The sequence below is a fragment of the Portunus trituberculatus genome, chromosome 42 (genome assembly GCF_017591435.1).
Source record: "Portunus trituberculatus isolate SZX2019 chromosome 42, ASM1759143v1, whole genome shotgun sequence".
Classification (NCBI taxonomy): domain Eukaryota; kingdom Metazoa; phylum Arthropoda; class Malacostraca; order Decapoda; family Portunidae; genus Portunus; species Portunus trituberculatus.
The window spans coordinates 12,086,938-12,111,854 of record NC_059296.1 but is presented as its reverse complement, the minus strand read 5'-3'; the positions used below and the strand labels follow the sequence as shown (position 1 = coordinate 12,111,854).

The 24,917-nt window shown below is 40.0% G+C and overlaps 1 protein-coding gene across 2 annotated transcripts; it reads left to right on the top strand.

Annotated features, from left to right (window-relative positions):
* The first annotated feature begins 18,564 nt into the window (after positions 1–18,564).
* On the top strand, positions 18,565–21,116 carry LOC123517551 (putative nuclease HARBI1). Of its 2 annotated transcripts, none has more exons than XM_045277757.1 (4): positions 18,565–19,119; positions 19,624–19,944; positions 20,133–20,199; positions 20,864–21,116. In XM_045277757.1, the coding sequence occupies exons 1-3, from the start codon at positions 18,995–18,997 to the stop codon at positions 20,137–20,139; spliced, it is 453 nt and encodes a 150-aa protein (XP_045133692.1). In that variant the 5' UTR covers positions 18,565–18,994; the 3' UTR covers positions 20,140–20,199; positions 20,864–21,116. The 2 variants fall into 2 exon arrangements, with proteins under 2 accessions (XP_045133692.1, XP_045133694.1); XM_045277759.1 differs by having other exon boundaries at positions 20,850–21,116.
* The last annotated feature ends 3,801 nt before the right edge of the window (positions 21,117–24,917 follow it).

Genomic DNA, 24,917 nt, shown 5'->3' with positions numbered 1-24,917 from the left:
GATGGGCATGTGTTAGGAAGGCGTGGGAAAGATTATGTGTTCTTTCCTATAGACGTAGTAACAAAATGTCTTCCTTTTTTTTCCTATCCTCTTTTTTTTCAAGACTGAGTTTTCCAGAGTGTTTTGTGACAGTTTTGACAGGAATTTTTGTTCTATCGATTGGAGAGAAGGAAGCACAACATGACAATTAACGCGACTTGTAATCTCTCAGGTCTCTAAAAATAGTTCCAATGGCAGACTATTTTCAAAGACTGGATGAATAATAAGAATGTTTTCCTTACTGTTAATGTAAAAAAAAAAAAAAAAATGTTACACTATCATCAAAATCACGAAAAAAGTTACTCTCACAAGAACCATGTAAAAACTGTTACTCACGCCAGAACAACGTAACAAAAAGGTTTAACTATCACCCGCATCATGAAAAAAACATCCAAAATTTAACTACAAACATAAGGCCACATTAGAAACCCAACTTACAATACACCCAGTCAAACATTAACCTCTTCAATACCGGAACACATTTTTATCTCGAGATATGTGTACGACTAAACTAAACAACTAAACTTATTCACATTAGAAAGGGTCTACGGAGGTCAGAAAATTAATGGGCAGAGTCTTCACTATTCTAATCCCTCACACAAGTTCCTGAAGCTGTATAGAATCACCAAATAGTAAGCAGAATGGATATGGAAACGCGTCATGGTACTGAAGGAGTTAAGAGACAAAACGACTGAACACGACCACAGGAGAAGAGAGAAAGGACACACTATACACTGTTCTATATGACGGAGGGCAGGAAAAGAGAACATGGCACTGAGGCAGAGGGGGGCAATGTAATAGTCCTGATGTGAAAGGTAGGGGAGTATATTACTGAGAAATGGTGTAGTGTAATGCTGCGAGGGAGAGACCGAGAGAGAGAAGTGGGAGAGGGAGGCGTACTGGGGAGAGGCTGGGATGTAGGGAAGGGCAGGGTGACGGGGATGCAGCGCCAGTGGACCGCAGCTAGGGGATTGAGTGACAGAGTGAGGGGAAGAGGGGATGGGGAGGAGGATGACGGAGGGGAGAGTAGGTAAGAGTAGGAGGGGAGGAGGGATAGTAGACAGGGGATAGGGGGAGGGTGAAACACGATGTGGACACAGGAATACTAAGACTAGAGAGGAAGGGGGAGAGGAAGGGGAGAGGTAAGGGAAGGGGATGGGGAGAGGGGGAGAACACGGTTACACATGGAGAGATCAATATACCTGTATCCCTGAGACAGGTGACTGCCTCCCTCCCTTCCTCCTTCCTCTCTCTTTCTTTCTCTCTCTCTCCCTTTTTTTCACTCCCTACTAGTACCTTCTCGTAACAAACACACATACACACACACACACACACACACATAATGTACCTCCCCCACCCCCCATCTCTCTCTCTCTCTCTCTCTCTCTCTCTCTCTCTCTCTCTCTCTCTCTCTCTCTCTCAACATCAACTAGTTTGTACTGAAAGGTCTGTGTGGTCTATTTTTCTTTCCTATGTAATCAAACTCAACTCTCTCTCTCTCTCTCTCTCTCTCTCTCTCTCTCTCTCTCTCTCTCTCTCTCTCTCTCTCTCTCTCACTGTTTACCAGAATATAAGTAAACACAAGGGCAAAAGTGGTGGTGACATGAGATAAGGGAGGATAATGGAATGCTGGTCGTGAGTGTGAAATGTGAGAGAGAGAGAGAGAGAGAGAGAGAGAGAGAGAGAGAGAGAGAGAGAGAGAGAGAGAGAGAGAGAGAGAGAGAGAGAGAGAGAGAGAGAGAGAGAGTGGTTGTAATGGCCTTAGTGGTAAGATAACGATTTTTGCTAAAGATTAAGTAGTAGTAGTAGTAGTAGTAGTAGTAGTAGTAGTAGTAGTAGTAGTAGTAGTAGTAGTAGTAGTAGTAGTAGTAGTAGTAGTAGTAGTAGTAGTAGTAGTAGTAGTAGTAGTAGTAGTAGTTCATTGTAATACTAGTAATGGAAGGAAAAAACTATTATATTAAAATACACATAAAAAAATGCAGGATACAACACAAAAATCAGCTGACATTTACTGTATTCAAGTAACGCCTTTTACAAACACTACTTAACCTCTTCACTTCCATGACGGGTTTGCATATTCATTCTGCTTACTATTCGGCGATTTTGCACAGCTTCAGAAACTTATGTGGGGGATTAAAATAGTGAGAACTCTGGCCATTAATCTTCTGCCCTCCATAGATCCTTCCTAATGTCAATAAAATCGTCTAATCATATCCAAAATTCATGGTAAAAATGCGTCCATGTACTGAAGGGTTAAAAAGACTTAATGAAAGCAGAAACACTAGACTAGGTAAAACACAATATAGCAATTAATATACAACATAGACCCATATTGAGAAACGCTTCGCTCTCTCACCACGACTATTTTCAAAGCCCACAGAAATTATTAACCAGATTCTCAAGACTGTTTCTCCTCTTAATAATGTAGAAACCTTGCTAGTCTGTCGCTAAAACCATAAAAACGTCCTTGAGAATTTATCATAATGTAGAAACCTTGTTAATTTGTCACTAAAACCATAAAACGTCCTTAAAAACTTGTTATAATGTAGAAACTGTCGCTAAAATCACCCCTTGAAAACTTATTATAATGTAGAAGTCTTGTTAATTTGTCACTAAAACCATAAAAACGTCCTTAAAAACTCCATTATTTCAAGTGAAGCCTTTTCAAAAATAGCTGAGGTGCAGATTAGAAGTGTTTCAGACAATAACGATGAGAGACAAAGCAGTAAATGGTAAAGGTGCTTCTGTCAATACTGTAGAAACGTTGTTAATCTGTCACTAAAATCATAAAAGCACCCTTAAAAACACATTATTTAGAGTAAAGCCCTTTGAAAGCACTCGAGTAGAAGAGTTTGAGACAATAACGATGAAAGACGAAGCAATAAATGGTAAGGGTTGTTAATGTCACAAAAAGACACATTAAAAACATTAGAAACATCCTTAAAACCTTCAGTATTGTCACACATTTTTACCTTGAGATTTGTGTATGATTAGACCATTTTACTGACATTAGGAAGGGTCTATGGAAGTCAGGAGATTAATGGCCACAGTCTTCACTATTCTAATCCCCCACATGAGTTTCTGAAGCTGTATAAAATCACCAAATAGTAACCAGAATGAATATGGAAACGCATCGTAGTACTGAAGGGGGTTAAAAATCCGTAACTCCAAGTAAAGCCTTTTGAAAGCAGTCGAGTAGAAGAGCTAACGATAAAAACAATGAGAGAGAAAACAGTAAGTGGTGCTAGAATTATCGTAGAGGCAGCAGTGAGGTGGTAGGTGTGAAGAAGGCGCATGGGGGTTGCAGTCCCGCGTGTGTGGTGCGTATGTTGATCGGTGGTGTTGGAAAGGTTGTTGAGGAATGTGAGGTGAGTCGAGGCGAGGCGGTGGTGACGATAGTGAACCCGAGTCGATGGCGTGTGTGTGTGTGTGTGTGTGTGTGTGTGTGTGTGTGTGTGTGTGTGTGTGTGTGTGTGACCATTCTCCCTAACTCTACCTTTCTTTCTCTCTCCTCCTCTCCCTTCTGCTTTTCTCTCTTTTATCTGATTTCCTACTACTACTACTACTACTACTACTACTACTACTACTACTACTACTACTATCTTTTCACTTTCCAACTCTCCCTCATTCTATCTTCTTTACTTTTATTTTTTCTTTATTACAGCATCTATTACAAACCTACACACACACACACACACACACACACACACACACACACACACACACACACACACACACACACACACACACTTAGCAGGCTTCGAGGTACTATACGTGGGTAAGGTGGAATTCAGAAGTCATGGAGTAGCGCAAGGTGGAGTGAGTGGTGGAGTGAGAGGTGGTATGAGTGGCCGCTGGTTCCTTCCTAACTCATAAATCGGTGGTCAGGCTCCCAGAAATACACAAGTACACTACCCGGTACCCTGTGGTCATTTTTTACCTCTCTCTCTCTCTCTCTCTCTCTCTCTCTCTCTCTCTCTCTCTCTCTCTCTCTCTCTCTCTCTCTCTCTCTCTCTCCCTTCTTTCCTTCCATGACCTAAGCTAATTTAACTTTCCTCCTCTCTCTCTCTCTCTCTCTCTCTCTCTCTCTCTCTCTCTCTCTCTCTCTCTCTCTCTCTCTCTCTCTCTCTCTCTCTCTCTCTCTCTCTCTCTCTCTCTTCTCTCTCTCTCTCCCTCATTTCCCCTCCCTCCCTCCCTCAGTCCCTCCATCAATCCCTCCACCCACTCACCCCTCCATCCCTCACCTCCCCACCTCCCCATCTCCCATGATTCAGTGTTCACCCCCACCCAGAGGTAAATCATAAACTTTCTGACTTGAATTACTACTGGGAGAGCGAGGTTCACCTTTCCAATGAATCTGAACTAGTTGGGGGGACAAAGAAAGCGAGGAAGGTAGGCAGGGAAAGGAAGGATAGACGTGGAAAAGGTGGGAGAACATGAGGTGCAAGAGATGAGAGGGTTAAAAGAAGGTGCTGGTGTAGGAATGGAAGGGAAAAAAAATTGTGGGATGAGGAAAGAATTCGTGATGTGAAGCGAAGACGTGAGGTGAGATGGTGAGGTGAAGGATTCAAAAGAAGATGGATCATTATTATGAGGTGAGTGAGGTGAGGTGAGACAATGCGAGGCAGATGAGGTGGGGAGGGATGCACTGTCACGGCGGGGTAGGGGAGAGGGATGGGGATGAGATGAAAGGCTGGATATGCATAATGGAAGTGGAAAGGGACGGAGTGATGTTATAATATGATGTGATGTGACAGATATATTAAGGAATGATGGGATGAAATAAGACGTAGGAAGATGAGAACTGTCTTGCAAATATAAGAGAGGAAAAAAGCGGCCAAAAAGTTATCATGAATCATTAAAAGACGCTAAAACATGAAGGAAAATTAGGAAGAAATCAACCAAAGTCAAATACGAGATAATAAAAACAAAGACGACGACTACAAGGACGAAGAGGAGGAGGAGGAGGAGGAGGAGGAAGAGAGGAAATCCATGAAGGGCGAGGGGCGAGAACACACATAAATATTACAAGCACTCAAACAAATCATGAACAGTCTGGCGAAAGAGTAACAGCCAATCACACGAGCCACTGATTCCGAGAGAGAGAGAGAGAGAGAGAGAGAGAGAGAGAGAGAGAGAGAGAGAGAGAGAGAGAGAGAGAGAGAGAGAGAGAGAGAGAGAGAGAGAGAGAGAGAGAGAGACGTAAAGATGTCACTGCATTTAAGACAGTACCCACCTGTTACAGAAGTCACAACCACCACGGCCGCTAGTCACCAATCAATCAATTAGTCAGTCAGTCAGTCAGTCCACGCGGCAAGAACGAAACCCGATGGCGACGTAAGCTTAAATACCGTTCTCTGTCACCAGTACGCGGGCGAGTCACACCCAGGACACACCGGGAAGTCACCGCCACAAGTGCTGCACCAAGTCACCAGTTAAGCCAGTCAGTCAAGCAGTCAGGGGTCAGCACGCGAGACGCACGCGAGACACACCCACCAGTCAGAGGCCAAATGTCACCAGTCAGCCACTCACGGGGTTCGGAAAGTGACTGGTTGTCTAACGCGGAACCAATAACACTCACCAGATGCGCTAACTCGGATACTGGTGTTATGGGAAGGGGGGGGGACGAGTCACGTGTCACCCAAAGTCACTAGTCACAGCACGGCGAGGCGCAATGAGAGTCACACACCACTAGTCCAAGGGCAGGCGTGGTGACGAGTGGGCGTGGTTACCGAGCAAGGAAGAGGCGACGGCGGCGGGCGTGGCGAGGCGGGCGGCGCGGGTGCAACACTAAAGACGCAGCCCTGTCCTGCTTCTCCCCGCCCCGCGACCTGCGCCCCGATACCAGCCCAGTCCCGTCGCTCCTACGCCCCAGTACTTTCTCCCCAATCCCCGACGCCCCCCAGCCAGTAATCCCTCTCCATTAGGTACTTGTGTTTCCCCTCCTCGTCACCGTAACTGGTCTACTGGTAATGTTTATCTATTACTCGCTTATCACCAGTATTCTCTCTCTCTCTCTCTCTCTCTCTCTCTCTCTCTCTCTCTCTCTCTCTCTCTCTCTCTCAGGTACTTCTGTTCAATACCTAACTTAACCTAACCTAACCTAACGTAACCTAACCTAACCTAACCTAACCCAACCCAACCCAATCCCTTCCACCTAACCTAATCTTCTCTCCCAGTGTTTTCCCAAACTCCCTATCCTCTTCACCTGTCCCTCCTCTCTCTCTCTCTCTCTCTCTCTCTCTCTCTCTCTCTCTCTCTCTCTCTCTGCACGTCACCCGTCACGAAACATTCCTCCCACACCTATCCCAATTATCTTCCCCCTAGTGTTTCCCGCAGTATAGTTTCCCCGACCTGCTAAAATAGTGCACCAAAATCCCCATGATACCTCCCCTTCCTGGTTTCCTATAGAGGCGCCACGTGATCCTGTTGTTGCGGCGCCTTAAACCAATCAATCAGCTGCTCCCCCCCCTACAGCCCCCACCTTCCCCCCCTTCCACTTCCACGTCCACGATCCTCCTCCTCGCATCGCCACCTGCATGCTTTAATTCTCTTTCCCCCCTCCCTTATATGACAGTGTTGTAGTGCATGGTATTAACTCAATTTGTCAATCTCTACCCACACACACACACACACACACACACACACACACACACACACACACACACACACACACACACAGCCACGCACGGAAATGTAGCCACTGTATACCGTTTTCTTTTCTCACTCGCTTTTCACTTAATTCTTTTTTCATTCGTACTTTTCCGGGATCTTAGGTGTTGTTGTTGTTGTTGTTCTTGTTCTTGTTCTTCTTCTTCTTCTTCTTCTTCTTCTTCTTTCTCCTGCTCCTTCTCCTTGTCCTTACTTTAGCGATACAACACTGTTAATAAATAAGTGCAGTATATCATGGTTAGGTAAGCCGCTCGCCTCCCCCACCGCCGCCGCCGCACACCACTCTGAGGCAATGGTAAGGGTGACCCAGTGTTCCTTCATACTAATTGGGATGCCTAAGTTTCACCGCCGTGCCGCTGCCTTACGGAAGAATCTTAATGTATTCCTTTAGGGTCTTTCTCGAGTCACTGTAATTCACATTCCTCGCCTTCTATCAAAGACTGCAATTTGGTATTTATTCTTTATCCTTGTTCTTCCTTCCCCCAATGTTTTCTTTTACCTCATTCATCTTTTTTTTTTATTTACTTATTCTTTCTGTATTTATTTATTTATGTATATCTCGTAATTCTTTTTTTTTTATTCTAATTATTATTTTTTTTTCAGTATCGCATTATTTTTCAACTCTAGATTCATATTTACACAGCGCGGTCACGTCCCCCACAAGTATATCTGTGAATATCTATACCAAGAAATAATGGTGCCCTTTCTACTCGTAACGTATCAATATCTACAGGCCGCCGTGATACAGTGGGACCATGCGCGCTTTGGGGTCCGAGGGGTCTCCAAGCGCACGGGTTCGAATCCTGTCCACGGTCCGAGTGTAGGTTGGGCTTCCTCACTCCGGGCAACGGTTTCCTAGTGGGTGGGCTTTGAGATGGTAGGTACCCCAAAAAGTATCCCCTTTAGCCCGTAAATTTCCGTGAAAAGCCCACACAGCATGAAAAAAAAAAAAAAAAACGCGTTATCATACTTCATTTCTACCGTCTTTACTTATAAACATAATTTCATAGTTCTTTTTCTTACTATAACTTACACATCTATACTCTCACACTTCACTATCGACCTCCATCATCTTACTTCACCCTTGTAACCCATCCGTATACTCACACCACACACTTTTCAGTCTTTACTTTCACACTTCCTTCTTACGATCTCCGCCATTGCATTTCACTCTGCAGTCTCTCTCTCTCTCTCTCTCTCTCTCTCTCTCTCTCTCTCTCTTCCATTGGGTAAACTCTGCACGTGGTCTGCTCAGCTCTGAATGGGTGTCATTTAGCCTGGCTAGTGGTGACTTGACCTTAGCAAAGGCGCTCTCTCTCTCTCTCTCTCTCTCTCTCTCTCTCTCTCTCTCTCTCTCTCTCTCTCTCTCTCTCTTAATCTAATACTAAAACCTCCGAGTTGCCATTTATTTCCTTTACAAGCTTGAGAAGAATTGTTAAGCTTATGTACAAGTATTTTGTTCGCCAATACTGAGTAACTGGCCGTGTATTCGTATTTCGACTGACTGGCTGTGTTTCTGTCCCCCTCAACTAATCCGGTCCTCGTGTCAGTGAAGCCATCTGGTGGTGAAGCAGGCTCTCCTCCCCACTGTCCTTGTTATCTGCCCTTGGTCCATGTCCTGCCGGTTTATTACGAGTGATCAAGATTCCCTGGAGGTTTTTAAAGTTATGTATTTAATTTGTAATTAAATGGTGAGATAAAGTGCGCCATGTTTAATACTTAATCTTGCAACTGCAGCATCATGGGGGCATTATAATTACTGATTCTTACCTATAGTTATCACCATATACCTTACACCACACAGAAAACGATCACCATACACCATACAAAGTTCCCATCATCATACACTATACATGTTACCAGTGTAGCATCATCATTTATCATACTTCATCAATCATATACCACCATCACCACTACACAACTCTACCAGCACCACACACGTTAGCCATCATCACTATACATACAAAATCACCAAACACACATACATAACTACCATCACCAAGCACCTTACGCTATAACTACACACGATAATCATCATACACTCCTACCATCATCACACGCACGCATACACAAATCCTTAGTCACACCACCGGGATACTAAAGCCAGCAACTTACACACATTCAAAGCTAACGACTTGCATTCCCCAAGATAAGACAAAAACTCAGCGACAAAAACTCAGCGAAAGGGACTTGTATCTTTGTGCTACGAGGAACACCATTAGGGGCATTAGGGGGCTTTAGGGGCGTGTCAGGCCAATTACCCGCATGAAGAGATGTAAAGCTGGAAACACTACGCAGAGGGATTGACAATGACAGAAAAGAATGAATGTGGCGAGTCATTTTGGACCGCCTCCCACTTCTCTCACACACAAACACACACACACTAATGACAATTTCAGCAACAAAGCGAGTCAAGTCAGGGTTTTCCTCGCCATAAGAGACTTTGGGCAAGCGGAAAAGCGAATACTTGGGCTTCGTAAATTTTGTTTAGTAATCTTAAGGCAGCATTTCAGCGATAAGGAAAAACAGAGCATGGGTGCAAGCATATCTCCACACTATACCAGCGCTCCAATGCACCTGGAAATCTCAGTTAATGCAGCACCTGTGGCCTCGTGCTTATCTACAGCAATCCACGGCACGCACTTTGGAATAAAACAGTGCAGCAACATAGTCTTAATTAATGGAGCATTATTCCTGTATAAATCTTTTTATGAATTATGTAATGGTAAGGCTCTTGTGCTAAAACGGTGGGATGTAGCACGGTCTGTTACTTTTTTTCTTTTTTCTTGATCTTAAATACTTTGCAAGAAAAGTATACACCATAAGAATATAAAATATTTAAGAAGGCAATATGTGGTTTTCAGTACAGGAGAACGAATGCTAGTGAGCGAAAATTGACAGGTTGAAGATGGACTAACTATAACTGTGCACGGCAACAATCACCACGGGAGATCATCTTCATCGCCGCCGGTGTAGCTTGGCATCATGGGAGTAAGATGAAGGACCTGAAGCGGCTTGATTATAATTAATAATAGTCTTTTGCTTCTGTGACGGTACACTTATTCATCTATTTTGTCTTATCTTTTCTTTAAGCGAAGTCCTTCTAGTTTATTGACAGGATACGATACTATGCAGGGATACGAAGTCTGGTAACATAAATGGGCTCTGGGATGTGTTTGTGAAGGACTGACTGATTACATTTAAGACAGAGGGACAACGAGGTCAACTGACGCTCATGTGTGGGAAGCAAGTGCGTCAAGGAGTGGGAGGATGAAAAGACTAATAATAACTGACTGAGAGGATACCTGAGGAGTGAACTAGTGAGGGGATATGAATATCAAGAAGGGTGAAGGAAAGTGTTGAAGAATAACAGAACATATGGGATGAATAGTTAACATAAGGAAAGGTGAGATAATGAAGAGACTACTAATAACTGTGACTGAGAGGGAAGCTGACGGATGAACTAAAGAGGGGATGCGAATATAAAGAATAGTGAAGGGATGTGTTGAAAAATAACAGAACACATATGGAAGGAATAGTTCACATAAGGAAACATAAAAGGAGAGTTGAGATCGTTGTATGAGCTGTAGGGAGAGCTGGAATGCTATCAGTATGAGAGGAGTAGTTTGACAATATAATTAACGGAAAACTAACATTACTGGTATATTAGTGCATCAGAGTGAAGGCGTGTGATTCAATTGAACGTCTGGACACTGATTATTACTGCTTGTGTCTGTCTATTGGGAATGGTTATCGTCTTGTACTGGCAAGAATCTATCAGTGTAAGCTCCTTCAGAAAGAACCAGCAAGAGAGAGACAAGCAGACTGATAGACAGACAGACGCAGAAAAACATACGGACAGATTAACCTCACCTCCTCTGCCTCAGCACTACGGTTTTAACTTTCCATTTCGCCAGAACTAAGCTGTGCGCCATGAATATTAATAAGGTAAGTCGCCCATGAGGAAATGTTAGGTGCATGTTTCTGACGGGCTGAACAAATGCTACCCTCGCCTCCACCACCACATTGATCAGCGCACTCCTCACTGTTAACCTCGGGTATGATGCGTGCACAACAATGCCCGGTTGCACCACAACAATGTAAGAACTACAATGTACTGCAAAGAACACAACAATGTAAGAATTACAATGTACTGCAAAGAACACAACAATGTAAAAACTACAATGTACTGCAAGGAACACAGCATTTAAGAACTACAATGTACTGCAAAGAATATATATATATATATATATATATATATATATATATATATATATATATATATATATATATATATATATATATATATATATATATATGCTTAACATTAGTTACTCATTCAAAAATAAATGACTAAATAAATAATAATAATAATAATAATAATAATAATAATAATAATAATAATAATAATAATAATAATAATAATAATAATAATAAGGAGGAGGAGGAGGAGGAGGAGGAGGAGGAGGAGGAGGAGAGGAAGAGGAAGAGGAAGAGGAAGAGGAGGATGAGGAGGAGGAGGAGGAGGAGGAGAAAAAGAAGAAGAAAACAAATTAACAACAACAACAACATCAACAATATAGTAATAATAAATCAAAGTATAAAATTTATCCACATCATCTGGCAAAAAGAAATACATATATTGAAAACATGAAATCGTGGAGGGCATCTTTAAAACTATTTTTCTAGTTTCATGTTATATGTTTTGAATGAGAAAAGATTTATTCATGAGTTGTTTTGATGCCGGGTCACTTAGCCAGTCACGTCATTACAAAGAGCTAAAGACATTGGGAAAACATCTGCCTATAAACAAGGCATGGTTCATCCCACCACCAGAAAATAACAAAGAAATAACACACTCCCTTTAATGATAATGGCATAAGAGAGTAAAAGAAAAGCCAAGCCTACAGATCAATATCAAGAGAAACTCAAGACCCTTGCTGACAAGAGACACCAGAGAGAATGACACAATGAAATGCATCAAACACACTGACTAATGATAACCTATAAAAGTAACTAGATCTAGCACAATGATCATAAGTACTCTTCTGAAATTCTTATTGAGATTTAGCTGAAAATATATGAAAACTTGATTTCAAAATGTAAAGAACTATTATGAGAATAAGTCTCCCAATTTATCTGATATATTTTCACTCAGCATTTTCTCAATGCAAAGGATTCTGAATTATCCCTAGGTTTTTTTTCTCACCCATTTCATGTCATTAACTCCTCTAATGTAACTTACTGTCTTTAGCCTCTTTCTGTTTGCCACAATGTTGAATCTCTTGCTATGTCCATTTGCATTCAAGTAAATATTTACAAACTTATTATGTTCTTGTACATACACAAGTTCTTTGATTATACAGCAAAACCTCTTTTCACACAAATCAGTTTTCCAACAAAATTATGAACCCATAATTGCTTCCATTACTGTACCATGATTTGGCTCTTGAACAAATTTACTTGATTTCAAATACTAAAATACAAAGCAAAAGCTGCTGTTTATTACTTATTTACAGTTTATGAGTATGTATTTTCATCATTTCTATGTACGTGGGGGAAAGAGATAATGGATAAAATAGTAGTAGTACTGTAATTCGATCTTTAAAATCTGATAAATATGATTCCCTTAAAGAACCTCAATGTAAACAGTTTTCATGACTTACAAGTATTTCTGAGGCACATGTGCTCTTTCAATAACCCATAACTTCATTTTTCCATAGCTTTTCCTAATAGCAAGATATCTAAGTGTTATGATCGCCTCCATTTTGACAGTAAATCAGTTGCTCCTCTCTGTGTCACTCTACAAGGCATCCCTCACAAGATCAAAGATAAAGAGAATACCTGTACAGTCCAAACAGTATCTTCTAATGAGATCTGTCACTAAATTCATTCAATACATTCTACCTAAATAAATAATTTCTGAGCTGGAAACATAGAGTGGCCATCTTGGCAGTGGCAGTGTCTGTAATAAGCTGTTAAAACAGGGTAAACAGGTGTTCAGGAATAGATGTTCTCGCCCTTCCAACTTCTAACTCTGTACAAAGGCCTTATCCATCCCTTTATGGAGTACTATTTGCATGTTTAGGGGGTTCCACTAACACAGTTTTATTAGATAGGGTGGAATCAAAAGCTTTTCATCTCATCAACTCTACCTCCTCTGACTGAGACTGTCTTCAGCCTCTTTCTCACTGCCGAAATGTTGCATCTCATTCAATCTTTAATCGCTACTTTCATGCTAACAGTTCTACTGATCTTGCTAACTTCATGCCTCCCCTCTTCCTCCAGCCTTGCTGCACAAGGCTTTCTTCTTCCTCTCATCCCTATTCTGTCCAACTCTCTAATGCAAGAGTTAACCAGTACTCTCAATCATTCATAACTTTCTCTGGTAAACTCTGGAACTTCCTACCTATTTTTGTATTTCCGTCTCCCTACAACTTGACTTCTTTTAAGAGGAGGTTTCAAGACCTTAATTTTGGCTAATTTTTTAATACTCTTTAAGGGAACCAGCACTCAAGTGGCCCTTTTTTTAAATATTTTGGTGCCCTTGGCTGGCTCCCGTCCTGCATAAAAAACAGAAGAAAAAAAAGATAAATCCATTTTGCATTAATTCCTATAGGGAAAATTGTTACAGTTTTGAACAGCATTCAGGAACTAATCCAGTTCAAGAACCAAAGTTCCATTGTAATCACATTTTGCCATCCAGTTAATTACTTTCTAAATATTGCCATCTATCCTCTACAATGCTAAGGTTATGATTCTCTTCTCTACTAATATTAATCTTATACCAATGTTGGCTACTGCATCACTCTTGTTACATTTCTGGAAAAATTACTCATTTCTAGTTTCTATGAATGTGCTCATATAGGTGTGTATATATTTTCTTTAACAATGTATAATCTTAAAGGTAGTTTTAAGATTTTAAAAAATCATTGAAATCAAAATAATCCAATTATGATTTGTTTTAAGAATGACACAGTAATTAGGAAGACTTTGGATGATCCAAGAGCAGCAAGACCCCAATCATTTGCTCTAAAATGAGCTCTTATTGAATATACTATTACGAGAGAGACAGAAATTACTTCCTTAAGTTTCAGAAGTGGTCTTAACAACAAAAAACTAAAACACTAATAGGCTGTGTTTCACTCATTATTTTTTTTTTTTTTTTTTTTTTTTTACGGTAAGGCCTATAGCGCCTGTAGGCACACTTGAAGAGTGTATTGGAAGCGCTGTTCAGCTTCCGCCCATGAGTGGCGCAGGCAATTTTATTTATAGTGGTACCCATATTAGGGCCCATATCACCGCCCAAGCTCATCTTCAGTGTAACCACCTAGAACCTGGGTATTATGGTGATATGTAGGTAACTTTAAACCACTCGACAAATGGCAAAGTGTTTTAAGGCTGTACGTGGTGGGATTCAAACCTACGCGTGGACATCTGCCCGATCCCACGCTCACCACCTTATCCACTATGCCACATACTATACATACCCCATCCACGACGACTACTATATTCTTTAGTGTGTTTACAAAATGATAGCTTTAGGCATTCATGTTAGTGAGTGACTGAAAAATACTGGTGAGGGAACCAAATAAAGCAGGCTTGGGAGGACCCCACTGGGACACAAGCCGGGCTGTTGCATGGCACGAAAGCATCCGAACAAAGACTGAGAAAGCGCTGAAAATTACTTCACTTCATCACTTCACCACATAACCTGGAGAATTTGGTTTAGTGGGAGATTGAGGAGGAAAGATTGATAAGAATGATGCTATTACATTTCAAACAACTGGTTAAGGCAGCATAGGGAAAAAAAGGTGACAGAAATTCACCTATTCTTACTGAACTGTCAAAACTAGCCTGGCTGGGAAGGACATCCATGAAGAATGTCTCCCTCCTTTGGGGTTTAAAAAAAACATGTACCATATTCTTTAATGTGACAACAATAAAGTGTAGAAAAAAATAAATAAATAAATAAATAAATATATATATATATATATATATATATATATATATATATATATATATATATATATATATATATATATATATATATATATATATATATATATATATATATATATATATATATATATATATATATATATATATATATATATATATATATATTTCCTACATATGTTTGTTTCATTTTATACATAAGTAAAAACTTTTTGTTTAGGATTTTACCATATTCATAATACAGATTTTTTCTGTTTGTTTTATTTTCCATAATGTTTAAGCATTGGGTGAAAATCCTATGAAGAAGCACCCTCACTAATTTTGGCAACAAGCCAAGACTACTGCAAATTTTGGTATTTTTAGTATTTCACCATGATCAACATTGCCTTTCTTACTCTACTCATCATATGGGGATTCTCATTCTGAGTAATTGGAACCCACACATACGCGTCGCAAATTGTTTATAACGTTGATTAACAATTTTTAAAGATTTACCATTTTTCAGGGGGGAGCAAGCTAATGCAGTGAGACACCCGCATGTGTGATGGACATACAGTGTTCGTTCACGTGTGTGTATTATCACATTCTTTGCTCACATATGAAATCAATCATGGTGATTGGTTCTTTTGTTTCAGCATGCAGCCACTGATCAATGAAATAATGCATAACAAATTAACGAATCAGAGCAGTTTGAGGAAAGAAGTGGCTGGATATGAATCAGTCTATGGAAGATGCCTGAATGGGCAGGGTGTTGCCTCAATTACTTCCATTGCATCACCAGATTTTATGAAGAGAAATGAGGTAACAACTTCCTATTAATTTCTTAGCATTGCTAGTCAAGTTTGCTTAGGTTAAATAAATTTAAATGAGCTAGATAAAGTTAATTTGTTCTGAGGAGGACATATCAGCATTGTGTGTCACCTCAACTAGGTTATATCGAACAGGTTAGGTTAAGTTGGCTAGGTTTAGTTTAGTTTAGGTTGATTAGGTTGCATTGGTTTGAATAAGGTTTAGGTTACTTTTGGTTAAATAGATGTTTCAATACGTTGACATATCCAGTGGTGAGCAGCAGTGGCAGTGAGTACTCTTCACAGCAGTAAGTCAAAAATTTTTATTGTTACTTTTATGGTATTTTGTGGTACACAAAACTATTTTCTTCTGGTACATTTTGGTGTGTTTTGTATTATTTTCTTTGTGTTTATTTTCATTGCAATGTAGTACTTTCAGAGGAATAAAAAAAATTATTGATTTGCAACAGAAACGAAGTACAGATTCAGTCAAAACCAGTAATAAATTACCAGGAAAAATTGTTTCATCCTGAAGTGACAGAATGGTTAAAGACTAAATTTGCCCAAATTTTCCCAAGCAACGGTTAACAGTGATCTGATACTAAACTGTGCTGTAAATTAAACATTTCCTATGCCTGACTACTACCTAGTTTGAGCTGAAATAACAAAGGAATGAGAAAAGAGAAAGAAAGAACCGCAGTGTTAGGGGCTAAGCCTCACCTGTACAGGGCCTGCCACTGCTCACCTGTGCTGGTCGCCTCACCTCCTTGCCACCTGCTTCACCTCGCCTGTACACCTTCCCAGTGCGTTGCCTCGTCACTCCGGCAACTTGTCTTTTTCCCCTTCACACTAATATGATTGTCTTCACTTCGTCTCAGTAATAAAAGACGTACAGTGGCAGACACAAGTCATGGACATTAAACAGTCAACGCGTGCAGGCCAGCAATATAAACAATCCGCTGTCGTCTGGGAGTGGGCGTGTTTGACTCGTCTCTCACTAAGCACTGTTATCCTTAAGTCTCGCTAGTTTCATTGGCATTCCCTAGATCATTCTTATAGTCCTTTACCAGCACTGATGCTCTTGTGTAATTCAGAAAGAAGGTATTCCTAAAGCAAGATATACATGATAAAAACACTTTGCGAAATATATTGTCAAAAAACTTCCCAGATGACTGTTTTTGGCACAATGCAACACGATCTGTGTATGTTGATATACACCATGTGTTGCCACTTGTGTTTCACTGTTTGATCTGCTGCAGTCTCTGACGAGACAGCCAGACGTTACCCTACGGAACGAGCTCAGAGCTCATTATTTCCGATCTTCGGATAGGCCTGAGACCAGGCACACACCACACACCGGGACAACAAGGTCACAACTCCTCGATTTTACATCCCGTACCTACTCACTGCTAGGTGAACAGGGCTACATGTGAAAGGAGACACACCCAAATATCTCCACCCGGCTGGGGATTCGAACCCCGGTCCTCTGGCTTGTGAAGCCAACGCTCTAACCACTGAGCTACCGGGTGTGTGTGTGTGTGTGTGTGTGTGTGTGTATGTGTGTGAACTTGCTTCAAAGCATGAGTGTAGGTATTTTTTAGGAACAGCCCGGTGGCTTCACAAGCCAGAGGACCGGGGTTCGATTCCCCGGCCGGGTGGAGATATTTGGGTGTGTCTCCTTTCACGTGTAGCCCCTGTTCACCTATCAGTGAGTAGGTACGGGATGTAAATCGAGGATTTGTGACCTTGTTGTCCTGGTGTGTGGTGTGTGCCTGGTCTCAGGCCTATCCGAAGATCGGAAATAATGAGCTCTGAGCTCGTTCCGTAGGATAACGTCTGGCAGTCTCGTCAGAGACTGCAGCAGATCAAACAAACAGTGAAACACACACGGTAGCTCAGTGGTTAGAGCGCTGGCTTCACAAGCCAGAGGACCGGGGTTCGATTCCCCGGCCGGGTGGAGATATTAGGGTGTGTCTCCTTTCACGTAGCCCCTGTTCACCTAGCAGTGAGAAGGTACGGGATATAAATCGAGGAGTTGTGACCTTGTTGTCCCGGTGTGTGGTGTGTGCCTGGGCTGGTACTTATAAAACTGTCATACTGCTATGAAACTGTCATAAGCCAACAAAATGGCGGATATTTGTCATAAATAATTCATAAGCAATATGAATTTGTCATAAACGCTATGAATCTTTCATAAGTCGGTGTCTCACTATGACAGGGTGAACCCTGTGTCCCTGTTATAAAGGGCTTATGAATCACCCATAAAAGTCAGCATGGCGGAACAACATCGTGTGCGTCAACCAAGGGTGTTTAGAGACAGGAAAGATGTGCTAAATGAACTCATTGATCGTGAACTCATCAAGAGATACCGACTAGACCGTGCAGGAATTGTTTTTGTGACAAATTTAGTGCGAGAAGTGCTCTCAAGACCAGGGTTGCCATGTTTGTCCTTTTAAGGACAGTCTGTCCTTTTTTTAGCCTGTTTGTCCTTAAGTTTTCTTGTAAAAAAGGACAGTCAAAATCTGTCCTTTTCTGTCCTTTTTTCAGCAAAATTTATTTATTTATTTGTTTATTCATTGTGAACCATGGATCCGGTCAATCCTTCAAACACGCAGTCAATAAATTTGTTTCTGCAACTTCCTATCTTTTATTGTTTTATCATATTTGTTCTTGTGTTATATGAAAATAAATCGAGCATATTATAAACTTATGATTTTCTGTGGGATCGCAGACTGGTAACTATAATAAGCAACCGGCAACTCCCTTAAAAAAGCGCTCCCACTCCCAGCCTCCCAGTCTAGCCTAAATGTTGTTAAATTTCATATAACCCTGCAAGTTCTCTCTCTCTCTCTTGTTATACTTTTAAACACATACCTTAAACACACACACACACACACACACACACACACATATATATATATATATATATATATATATATATATATATATATATATATATATATATATATATATATATATATATATATATATATATAATACACACACTTTTTGTTGTGCTGTCCTTTTTTGGAGGCAAATGTCCTTTTTATTAAAGCAGGTCTGTCCTTTTTTCATGTGTAGTGTCTGGCAACCCTGCTCAAGACAAACAAAGCTCTCACTCCTGAGATGAAGGTGTTAATAACATTAAGATACTTAGCAACTGGAAAAATGCAACCGTGCAATGGTGATGATCTAGGAGTGTCATAACAAACTGTGAGCAGGGTCATCACTGAAACACTGGATGCCTTGTGTGCACCTCACATTTTGAACACATATACAGTTTCCTGCGAATCACCATCAACAGCAATCAAAGGCAGAATTTAGGGCAATTGCTGGGTTTCCGAACGTTATTGGTGCAATTGACGGAACTCACATAAGAATTGTCAGACCAAGTCAGTTTGAGGCAAAGTACGTCAACCGCAAGAGATACCATAGCATCAATGTACAGGTGGTCTTTGATGCCAAATATAGGATAATTGACTTGGAAGCTAAATGGCCAGGCTCAGTTCATCCTGAATGAAAGTGGGTTAAAGACCATGTTTGAGACGGGTGTTGTACCAGCTGGTTGCCATTTGCTTGGAGACAGTGGGTATGGGAGCAAGACTTGGGTGCTGACCCCATATCTTCGACCCCAGCCTGGATACCAATTACACTACAATAGGTAAGTTTTGGAATACTTGGCAGTATGTAAATTAGTGATGAATAGGCTGCATTGAATATAGCTACTTACAATGAAGTTCAAAGTTTAAGCATGTTCAAATTATAGTTTTAGTTCATTTTGCAACATCTCTAGAATTCAAGGATTTTTATTAATTTTTTCCTTATTTTTCAGACAAGTTATGGAATAATTGGTAGTATGTAAATCTATGAGATGAATAAGCTGCATTATGAATAGCTAGTTTCAATGTAGTTCCAAGGTAAAGGTCAAATTATGGTATTAGTTTAGTTTCCAACATTGGAATTGAAGGATTTTGTATAAGGTTTAGACAATTATAAGAACCTTTCATTCTTTGGCAATTTTGGCAGAAATTATTTTTATTTTACTGCTCAAGTGGACAGCATTATCCTCAATATTACCAGCAGTGCATGAGTTAACTTTTTTTGTTCTCAGTATACAAGCATACTGACTGTACCTGCCCCGACCTAACAATATTATAAATTTCAGAGCTCATAAGAGGACAAGAAGTGTTGTGGAGAGAGGTATTGGCCAGTGGAAGCGGAGATTCCATGTACTCCACAGCGAAATTCATGTCACTCCCCCAGCAAAAGTTTGCAAGATTATTTTTGTCTGTGGTGTACTGCACAACATATGCAAACAAAGAAATATTCAACTCCTTTTGGAAGATAGCCAACCACCAGCAGAGGCAGAGAACAACATATGGAGTGATGACGAAGAGGATGGTGATGGAGCCGAGCAACCTCCTGCAGGTCATCATGCCCATAATGGACTGCTCTACAGAGATGAGTTTGCAAGACTCCATTTTAAGTAAGTCAGCATGGTGTACTTTCTCCTAACCTGGCAGAAAACTTGCAGACATGCACTAGGGTTGTTATCAGACATATTTTACAGTTGGACAATATCAGTCATTTACAGTGTAATGAATGCATTCATTTATCTCTGAAGCAGTTCATTTTCCAATGCAAGTTATTTAATTGCATACATTTTTGTTGCAGCACTTAAGACTAAGGACCCCTGCAGCATCACACTGGAGCAACAATGAAGGGCATTTATTCGGATGAGGTCTGTATCATCTTACATTAATTTCATTAATATATTTCTAACCCTTTCATTGAGTAGAACAAATTCTTCTAAGTAGGTAATCGTCCGTTGGAAACTATTAACAAGCAAGATACAATTTTTCAAAAATATTTTTACTAAACAATATATTCACCAATGACCTTTGGCTTACGCTTACCCCAACTAGCCGCAATATATTCATCAATGACCTTTGGCTTACTCTTACCCCAACTAGCCGCAATATATTCACCAATGACCTTTGGCTTATGCTTACCCCAACTAGCCGCAATATATTCACCAATGACCTTTGGCGTACATATATATATGTAAAATAACTAAGGAGACATGACGCATCCCTGCCCAACATCCCTTTTTATTGCAAACCAATCACTTGTCTCTCTATCTATCTTGACACATGCACTTGCATCCCTATAAAGGGCTTTTATAAGCATAGAGGATTATGTAATATTAAACACACAGTGAAGTATAAGTTAAACAATTGTTTTTTTATTTGTTAGATTCAAATTTTTTGGCAATGATTGCCATGGTCCTCTGGATTGATTTTTGTGTTTCAATTTGCTCCTCCAGCAATTGCAGTTCAAGCTTTCTTTTTTTTTTTTTTGTCGATGTTCTATTTCCCCTTCATCCATCAGGTAAATCATTTTAGATTGCTGGACAGGGGAGACAGGCACTGTGGAGGTGGAGGCTGGTCCAGCTTGCAGACTTGAAGCTGTGGTAGCCTGCATCACACGAGTCAGGTCAGCTGCAGCTTGCAGGCTAGTGGCAGTATCAGTGGCAGCCTCAGTGAGAGAGGAGTCAGTGGCAGTCACTACCGCTGCCCCGGCTTCATCATCCCAGCCACTGGCTTCACCCTCAACTACAGGCAGTTCCACACTAAAATAAGATATAAAAAAAAAATGTGAACAATAAAATATATTGTATGTATATAACAAAAAATGTTTCTCTCTTCCTAAACTGTATAGAGGGTATAGAGATGTTGTCAGGGTTCTTTTAACAGTGACTTGAAGATAAAATGAACTCTTACTTAAGATGGTTACTGGATGAAACAGAACTAAGAGTATGTTATTTTATGATAATTTTTAGTGTGACCTTCCATTTAGTCAATCATGGTTTTTGTTGTTTGCTAACAAGAGTGTTAAAGTTGAATATATGTACTAATCATGTCGTCTCACACTCTATATATAGTACTGTACAGTAGGCCTACTACACATGTTACCCTAATGATGATTTTGGCATGTTAGAAATAAGCTTCCAGTGTCAGATTTTCTTAAATTCTTGGTGGCAACACTGAATCTTACATAAATAAATCTTTGAAAACTATGATAGTCAGTGGCGAATACAGGGAAAATTTATTCCTTGGATGGACACATTGCTCTTCACCAAGATTTCTTCAACCAGCTCCTCCATGGAGTTCAGAGGAGGATGGGGAGGGCCACCACCTGGAAATTTCAATGGCAGTCTAATTAGAAATATATATATTTAATACCAAAATGTTGCTAAAGCAAATAGCATGTGAATTTCAACTACCTATGTAAACCATGTCTATATGACATTACCAAATTCTAATGAAACCAAGCCTCACAAGGATGCCAGTCATTAGAGTAAGCAGTATTGCACTATAGCAATGAATGGAGCAACAAATTATATTGATATAAACAACAGAAAAGGATAAATCTGAAGCAGTCTCAGGCGTATCTGAAGATCGGAAATAATGAGCTCTGAGCTCGTTCCGTAGGGTAACGTCTGGTTGTCTCGTCAGAGACTGCAGCAGATCAAACAGTGAAACACACACACACACACACACACACACACACACAAGAGTTTTAACATGAAAATATCTATAGACAAGTTGAAAATTTTTGATATATTGTACCAGAACCATTCCTAGCATTATGGGAGCCTTCTGTGGAACGTTGTTTGGAGTTCCCTATCTTGTGGAATATAAGTGAATCGGAATCCACCATTCACATTTAAGTGTATTTTAATCTGATGGATTTAAAAGAGAGAGAGAAGTAATAATTTTCAAACACGTTAGCCTTCTTTCATTAAAATCTATATAGATACAGTGTCCTTTTGAGGTATGTACCGAATTTCGAAATTACAAAGTAACGTATGGTACACATAAACACACACACACACACACACACACACACACACACACACACACACACACACACACACACACACACACACAGCTACCAGGCCTGGCCAGTGCACACCACCACACACCCACACGCTCCCAGGAAGAATGAAATGAAATGGATAGACCTGTAAGAAATAAGTTACCAAATTCAAAATATGCCGATGAGGCCCAGGGAGCAAAACCAAAAGTGGCCATACAAAACATGAGTCCATCTTCAACAGGAGCAACAATGCAAGGAAGATTGGTTATGCTAGAGAAGAAATTTGAGGAGTTGGTGAAGGAATTAAAAGTTCAGAGGAGTGAGGAGGAGCAGGATAGAGAATTCCGCAAGGCTTTGAAGGAAAGAGTTAAGAGACTGGAGGAAAATGAAAAACGATTGGTGGATGAGAATGCACACTTGAGAGTGGAGGTTGAAAAATACAAGAGACGGTTGGAGGAGAAAATGGAGAAAGTTGTAAAGGAGAAAGATGACTTTAAGGAAATGATCAGTGAGCAAAGTGAAAGGTTTGAAAGGGAGTGGGAAATGAAGAAAACACAATGGACTGAGTCGAGGGAAGCTGAGATGGTTGGATTACAAGAAATAATTAAAGATCAGTTGAATGAAGACAAAAAAGAAAGGTCTAAGGAACTGGTTAATGTTATGAAGAATAAGGAAACATTGATAAGAGAAATAGCAGAAAAGAAGAAGAGTGTGTTAATATTTGGGATGAAAGAACAAAATATAACATATAAGCCTAAGAGAATTAAAGAAGAATTAAAACGGTAAGAGATCTGTTCAAAAATCTAAATGATGAGGAAAAAAAGACCTACAAGAAGAAGTGGAAGAGATCCATAGACTGGGTCCGTATAAGGAGGGAGTAAGGAGACCGATTAAAGTAGTACTGAAGTCACAACAATCTGCGGAGGACATTTTATATAGAACATCAAAATTAAGAGAGGTAGAAGGTTGTAAAGAGGTGTACGTAAGGAAAAATAGAAATGAGGAAGAGAGGAGAAGATATAAGGAATTGTTGGAAGAGGCGAGAAGGAAAAATGATGAGCGGTCTGAAGAGGAAAAAGAAAAGTTTTTTTGGAGAGTTATAGGAGAGAGAGTCAGAAAATGGTATGTGGAAAGAAGGAATGCGGAGGAACCCCTAGAGGGAGCAGTGGGTGGACCGTAATGTATACTAATATAGATGGGATACTGTCAAGTAGATTGGAATTGCAAGACTATATGATGGTGGAGAAGCCTGATATAGTGTGTTTGACTGAGACAAAATTACATGAAAAAACAAAGGTAAATTTGGATAATAAATATAATATATGGAGAAAGGATAGAGAGGGTAAAGGTGGAGGAGGAGTTATGATTATGACGAAGAAGGAGATAAATGTGGATAAGGTTTGGTATGGGAAGAACAACGCAGAAGTGATAAGCATAAGGTTAAAAAGTGATGGAAAAGAATTAATAATCATGGTGACCTATGTACCTCCTAAAACAAATTCTTGGACATTAAGGAATACGACAATATGATCAAGGATACTTTACAGAGTTTGGAAAGTGTATTAACTGGAAAAAGAAAGGTGATACTAGTAGGAGATTTTAATTGTAAAGAAGTGGATTGGGAAAATCTAGTAAGTGGTGTTGGAGAGGAAGCATGGGAGAGAGATTCCTTAATCTAATGATGGAAAATATGATGGAACAGAGGGTGAAAGAAAATACTAGATATAGAGGAGATGATGAACCGGCTAGACTGGATTTGGTGTTAACACGAGAAGTGTACCTATGTGGGGATATACAATATAAATGTCCATTGGGAAGAGTGATCATGTGGTTATGGAAATGCAGATGGCAATAACACAGCGAAGGAGAGATGAGACATACAGGAGTGGTAGATTGAATTATAGAAAGATGGACACAGAAAATTTGAAAAATTATTTCAGAACATTAGATTGGGAGGAGATGTTACAAATCAGAGAAGTGCAAAAAAATATGAGATTTTTATGAAATATTATAAAGAAGGAGTTATGAAATTTGTACCAAAGTATAAACCGAGAGAGGAAGGAAGAAAGGATTGGTTTAATGCAACTTGTGTTAAGGCTAAAGAAAAGAGAGATGTGGCTTGGAAAAGATGGAAAAGAGCAGGAATATACTAAATAAGGAGAATTATAGAGTGGCAAGAAATGAGTATGTGAGGGTAAGGAGGAGGAAGAAAGAAAATTTGAAAAAGATATTGTAGACAAGAGTAAGGAACATCCAAAATTGTTTTACAGGTTCATAAATGGTAAACTTAAAAAGAGAGAGTCCATTGAAAGATTAAAAGGAGAGCAAGGGATAGTAGATGACCCTAAGAATATCGCGGAATTGCTAAATAATAGGTTTCAACAAGTATTTACTAAAGAAACAATGTTTGTAAAGCCTCAGAATGTAGAAGGAAATGTGCACATGGATGACATTAAGATACCTAAAAAGGAGTTATATAAAATGTTGGAGGAACTTAAAGATGATAAAGCGATGGGACCAGATGAAGTTTCAGGCAAATTATTGAAGGAATGTAGAGAAGAATTGATAGATCCATTA

Bases quoted from the DNA above. Each gene is read 5' to 3' on its own strand.
- LOC123517551 (XM_045277757.1), top strand. From the start codon at position 18,995: ATGTTTGAGACGGGTGTTGTACCAGCTGGTTGCCATTTGCTTGGAGAC. The intron at 19,120-19,623 runs GTAAGTTTTGGA...TATAAATTTCAG, and splicing joins TACCAATTACACTACAATAG to AGCTCATAAGAGGACAAGAA.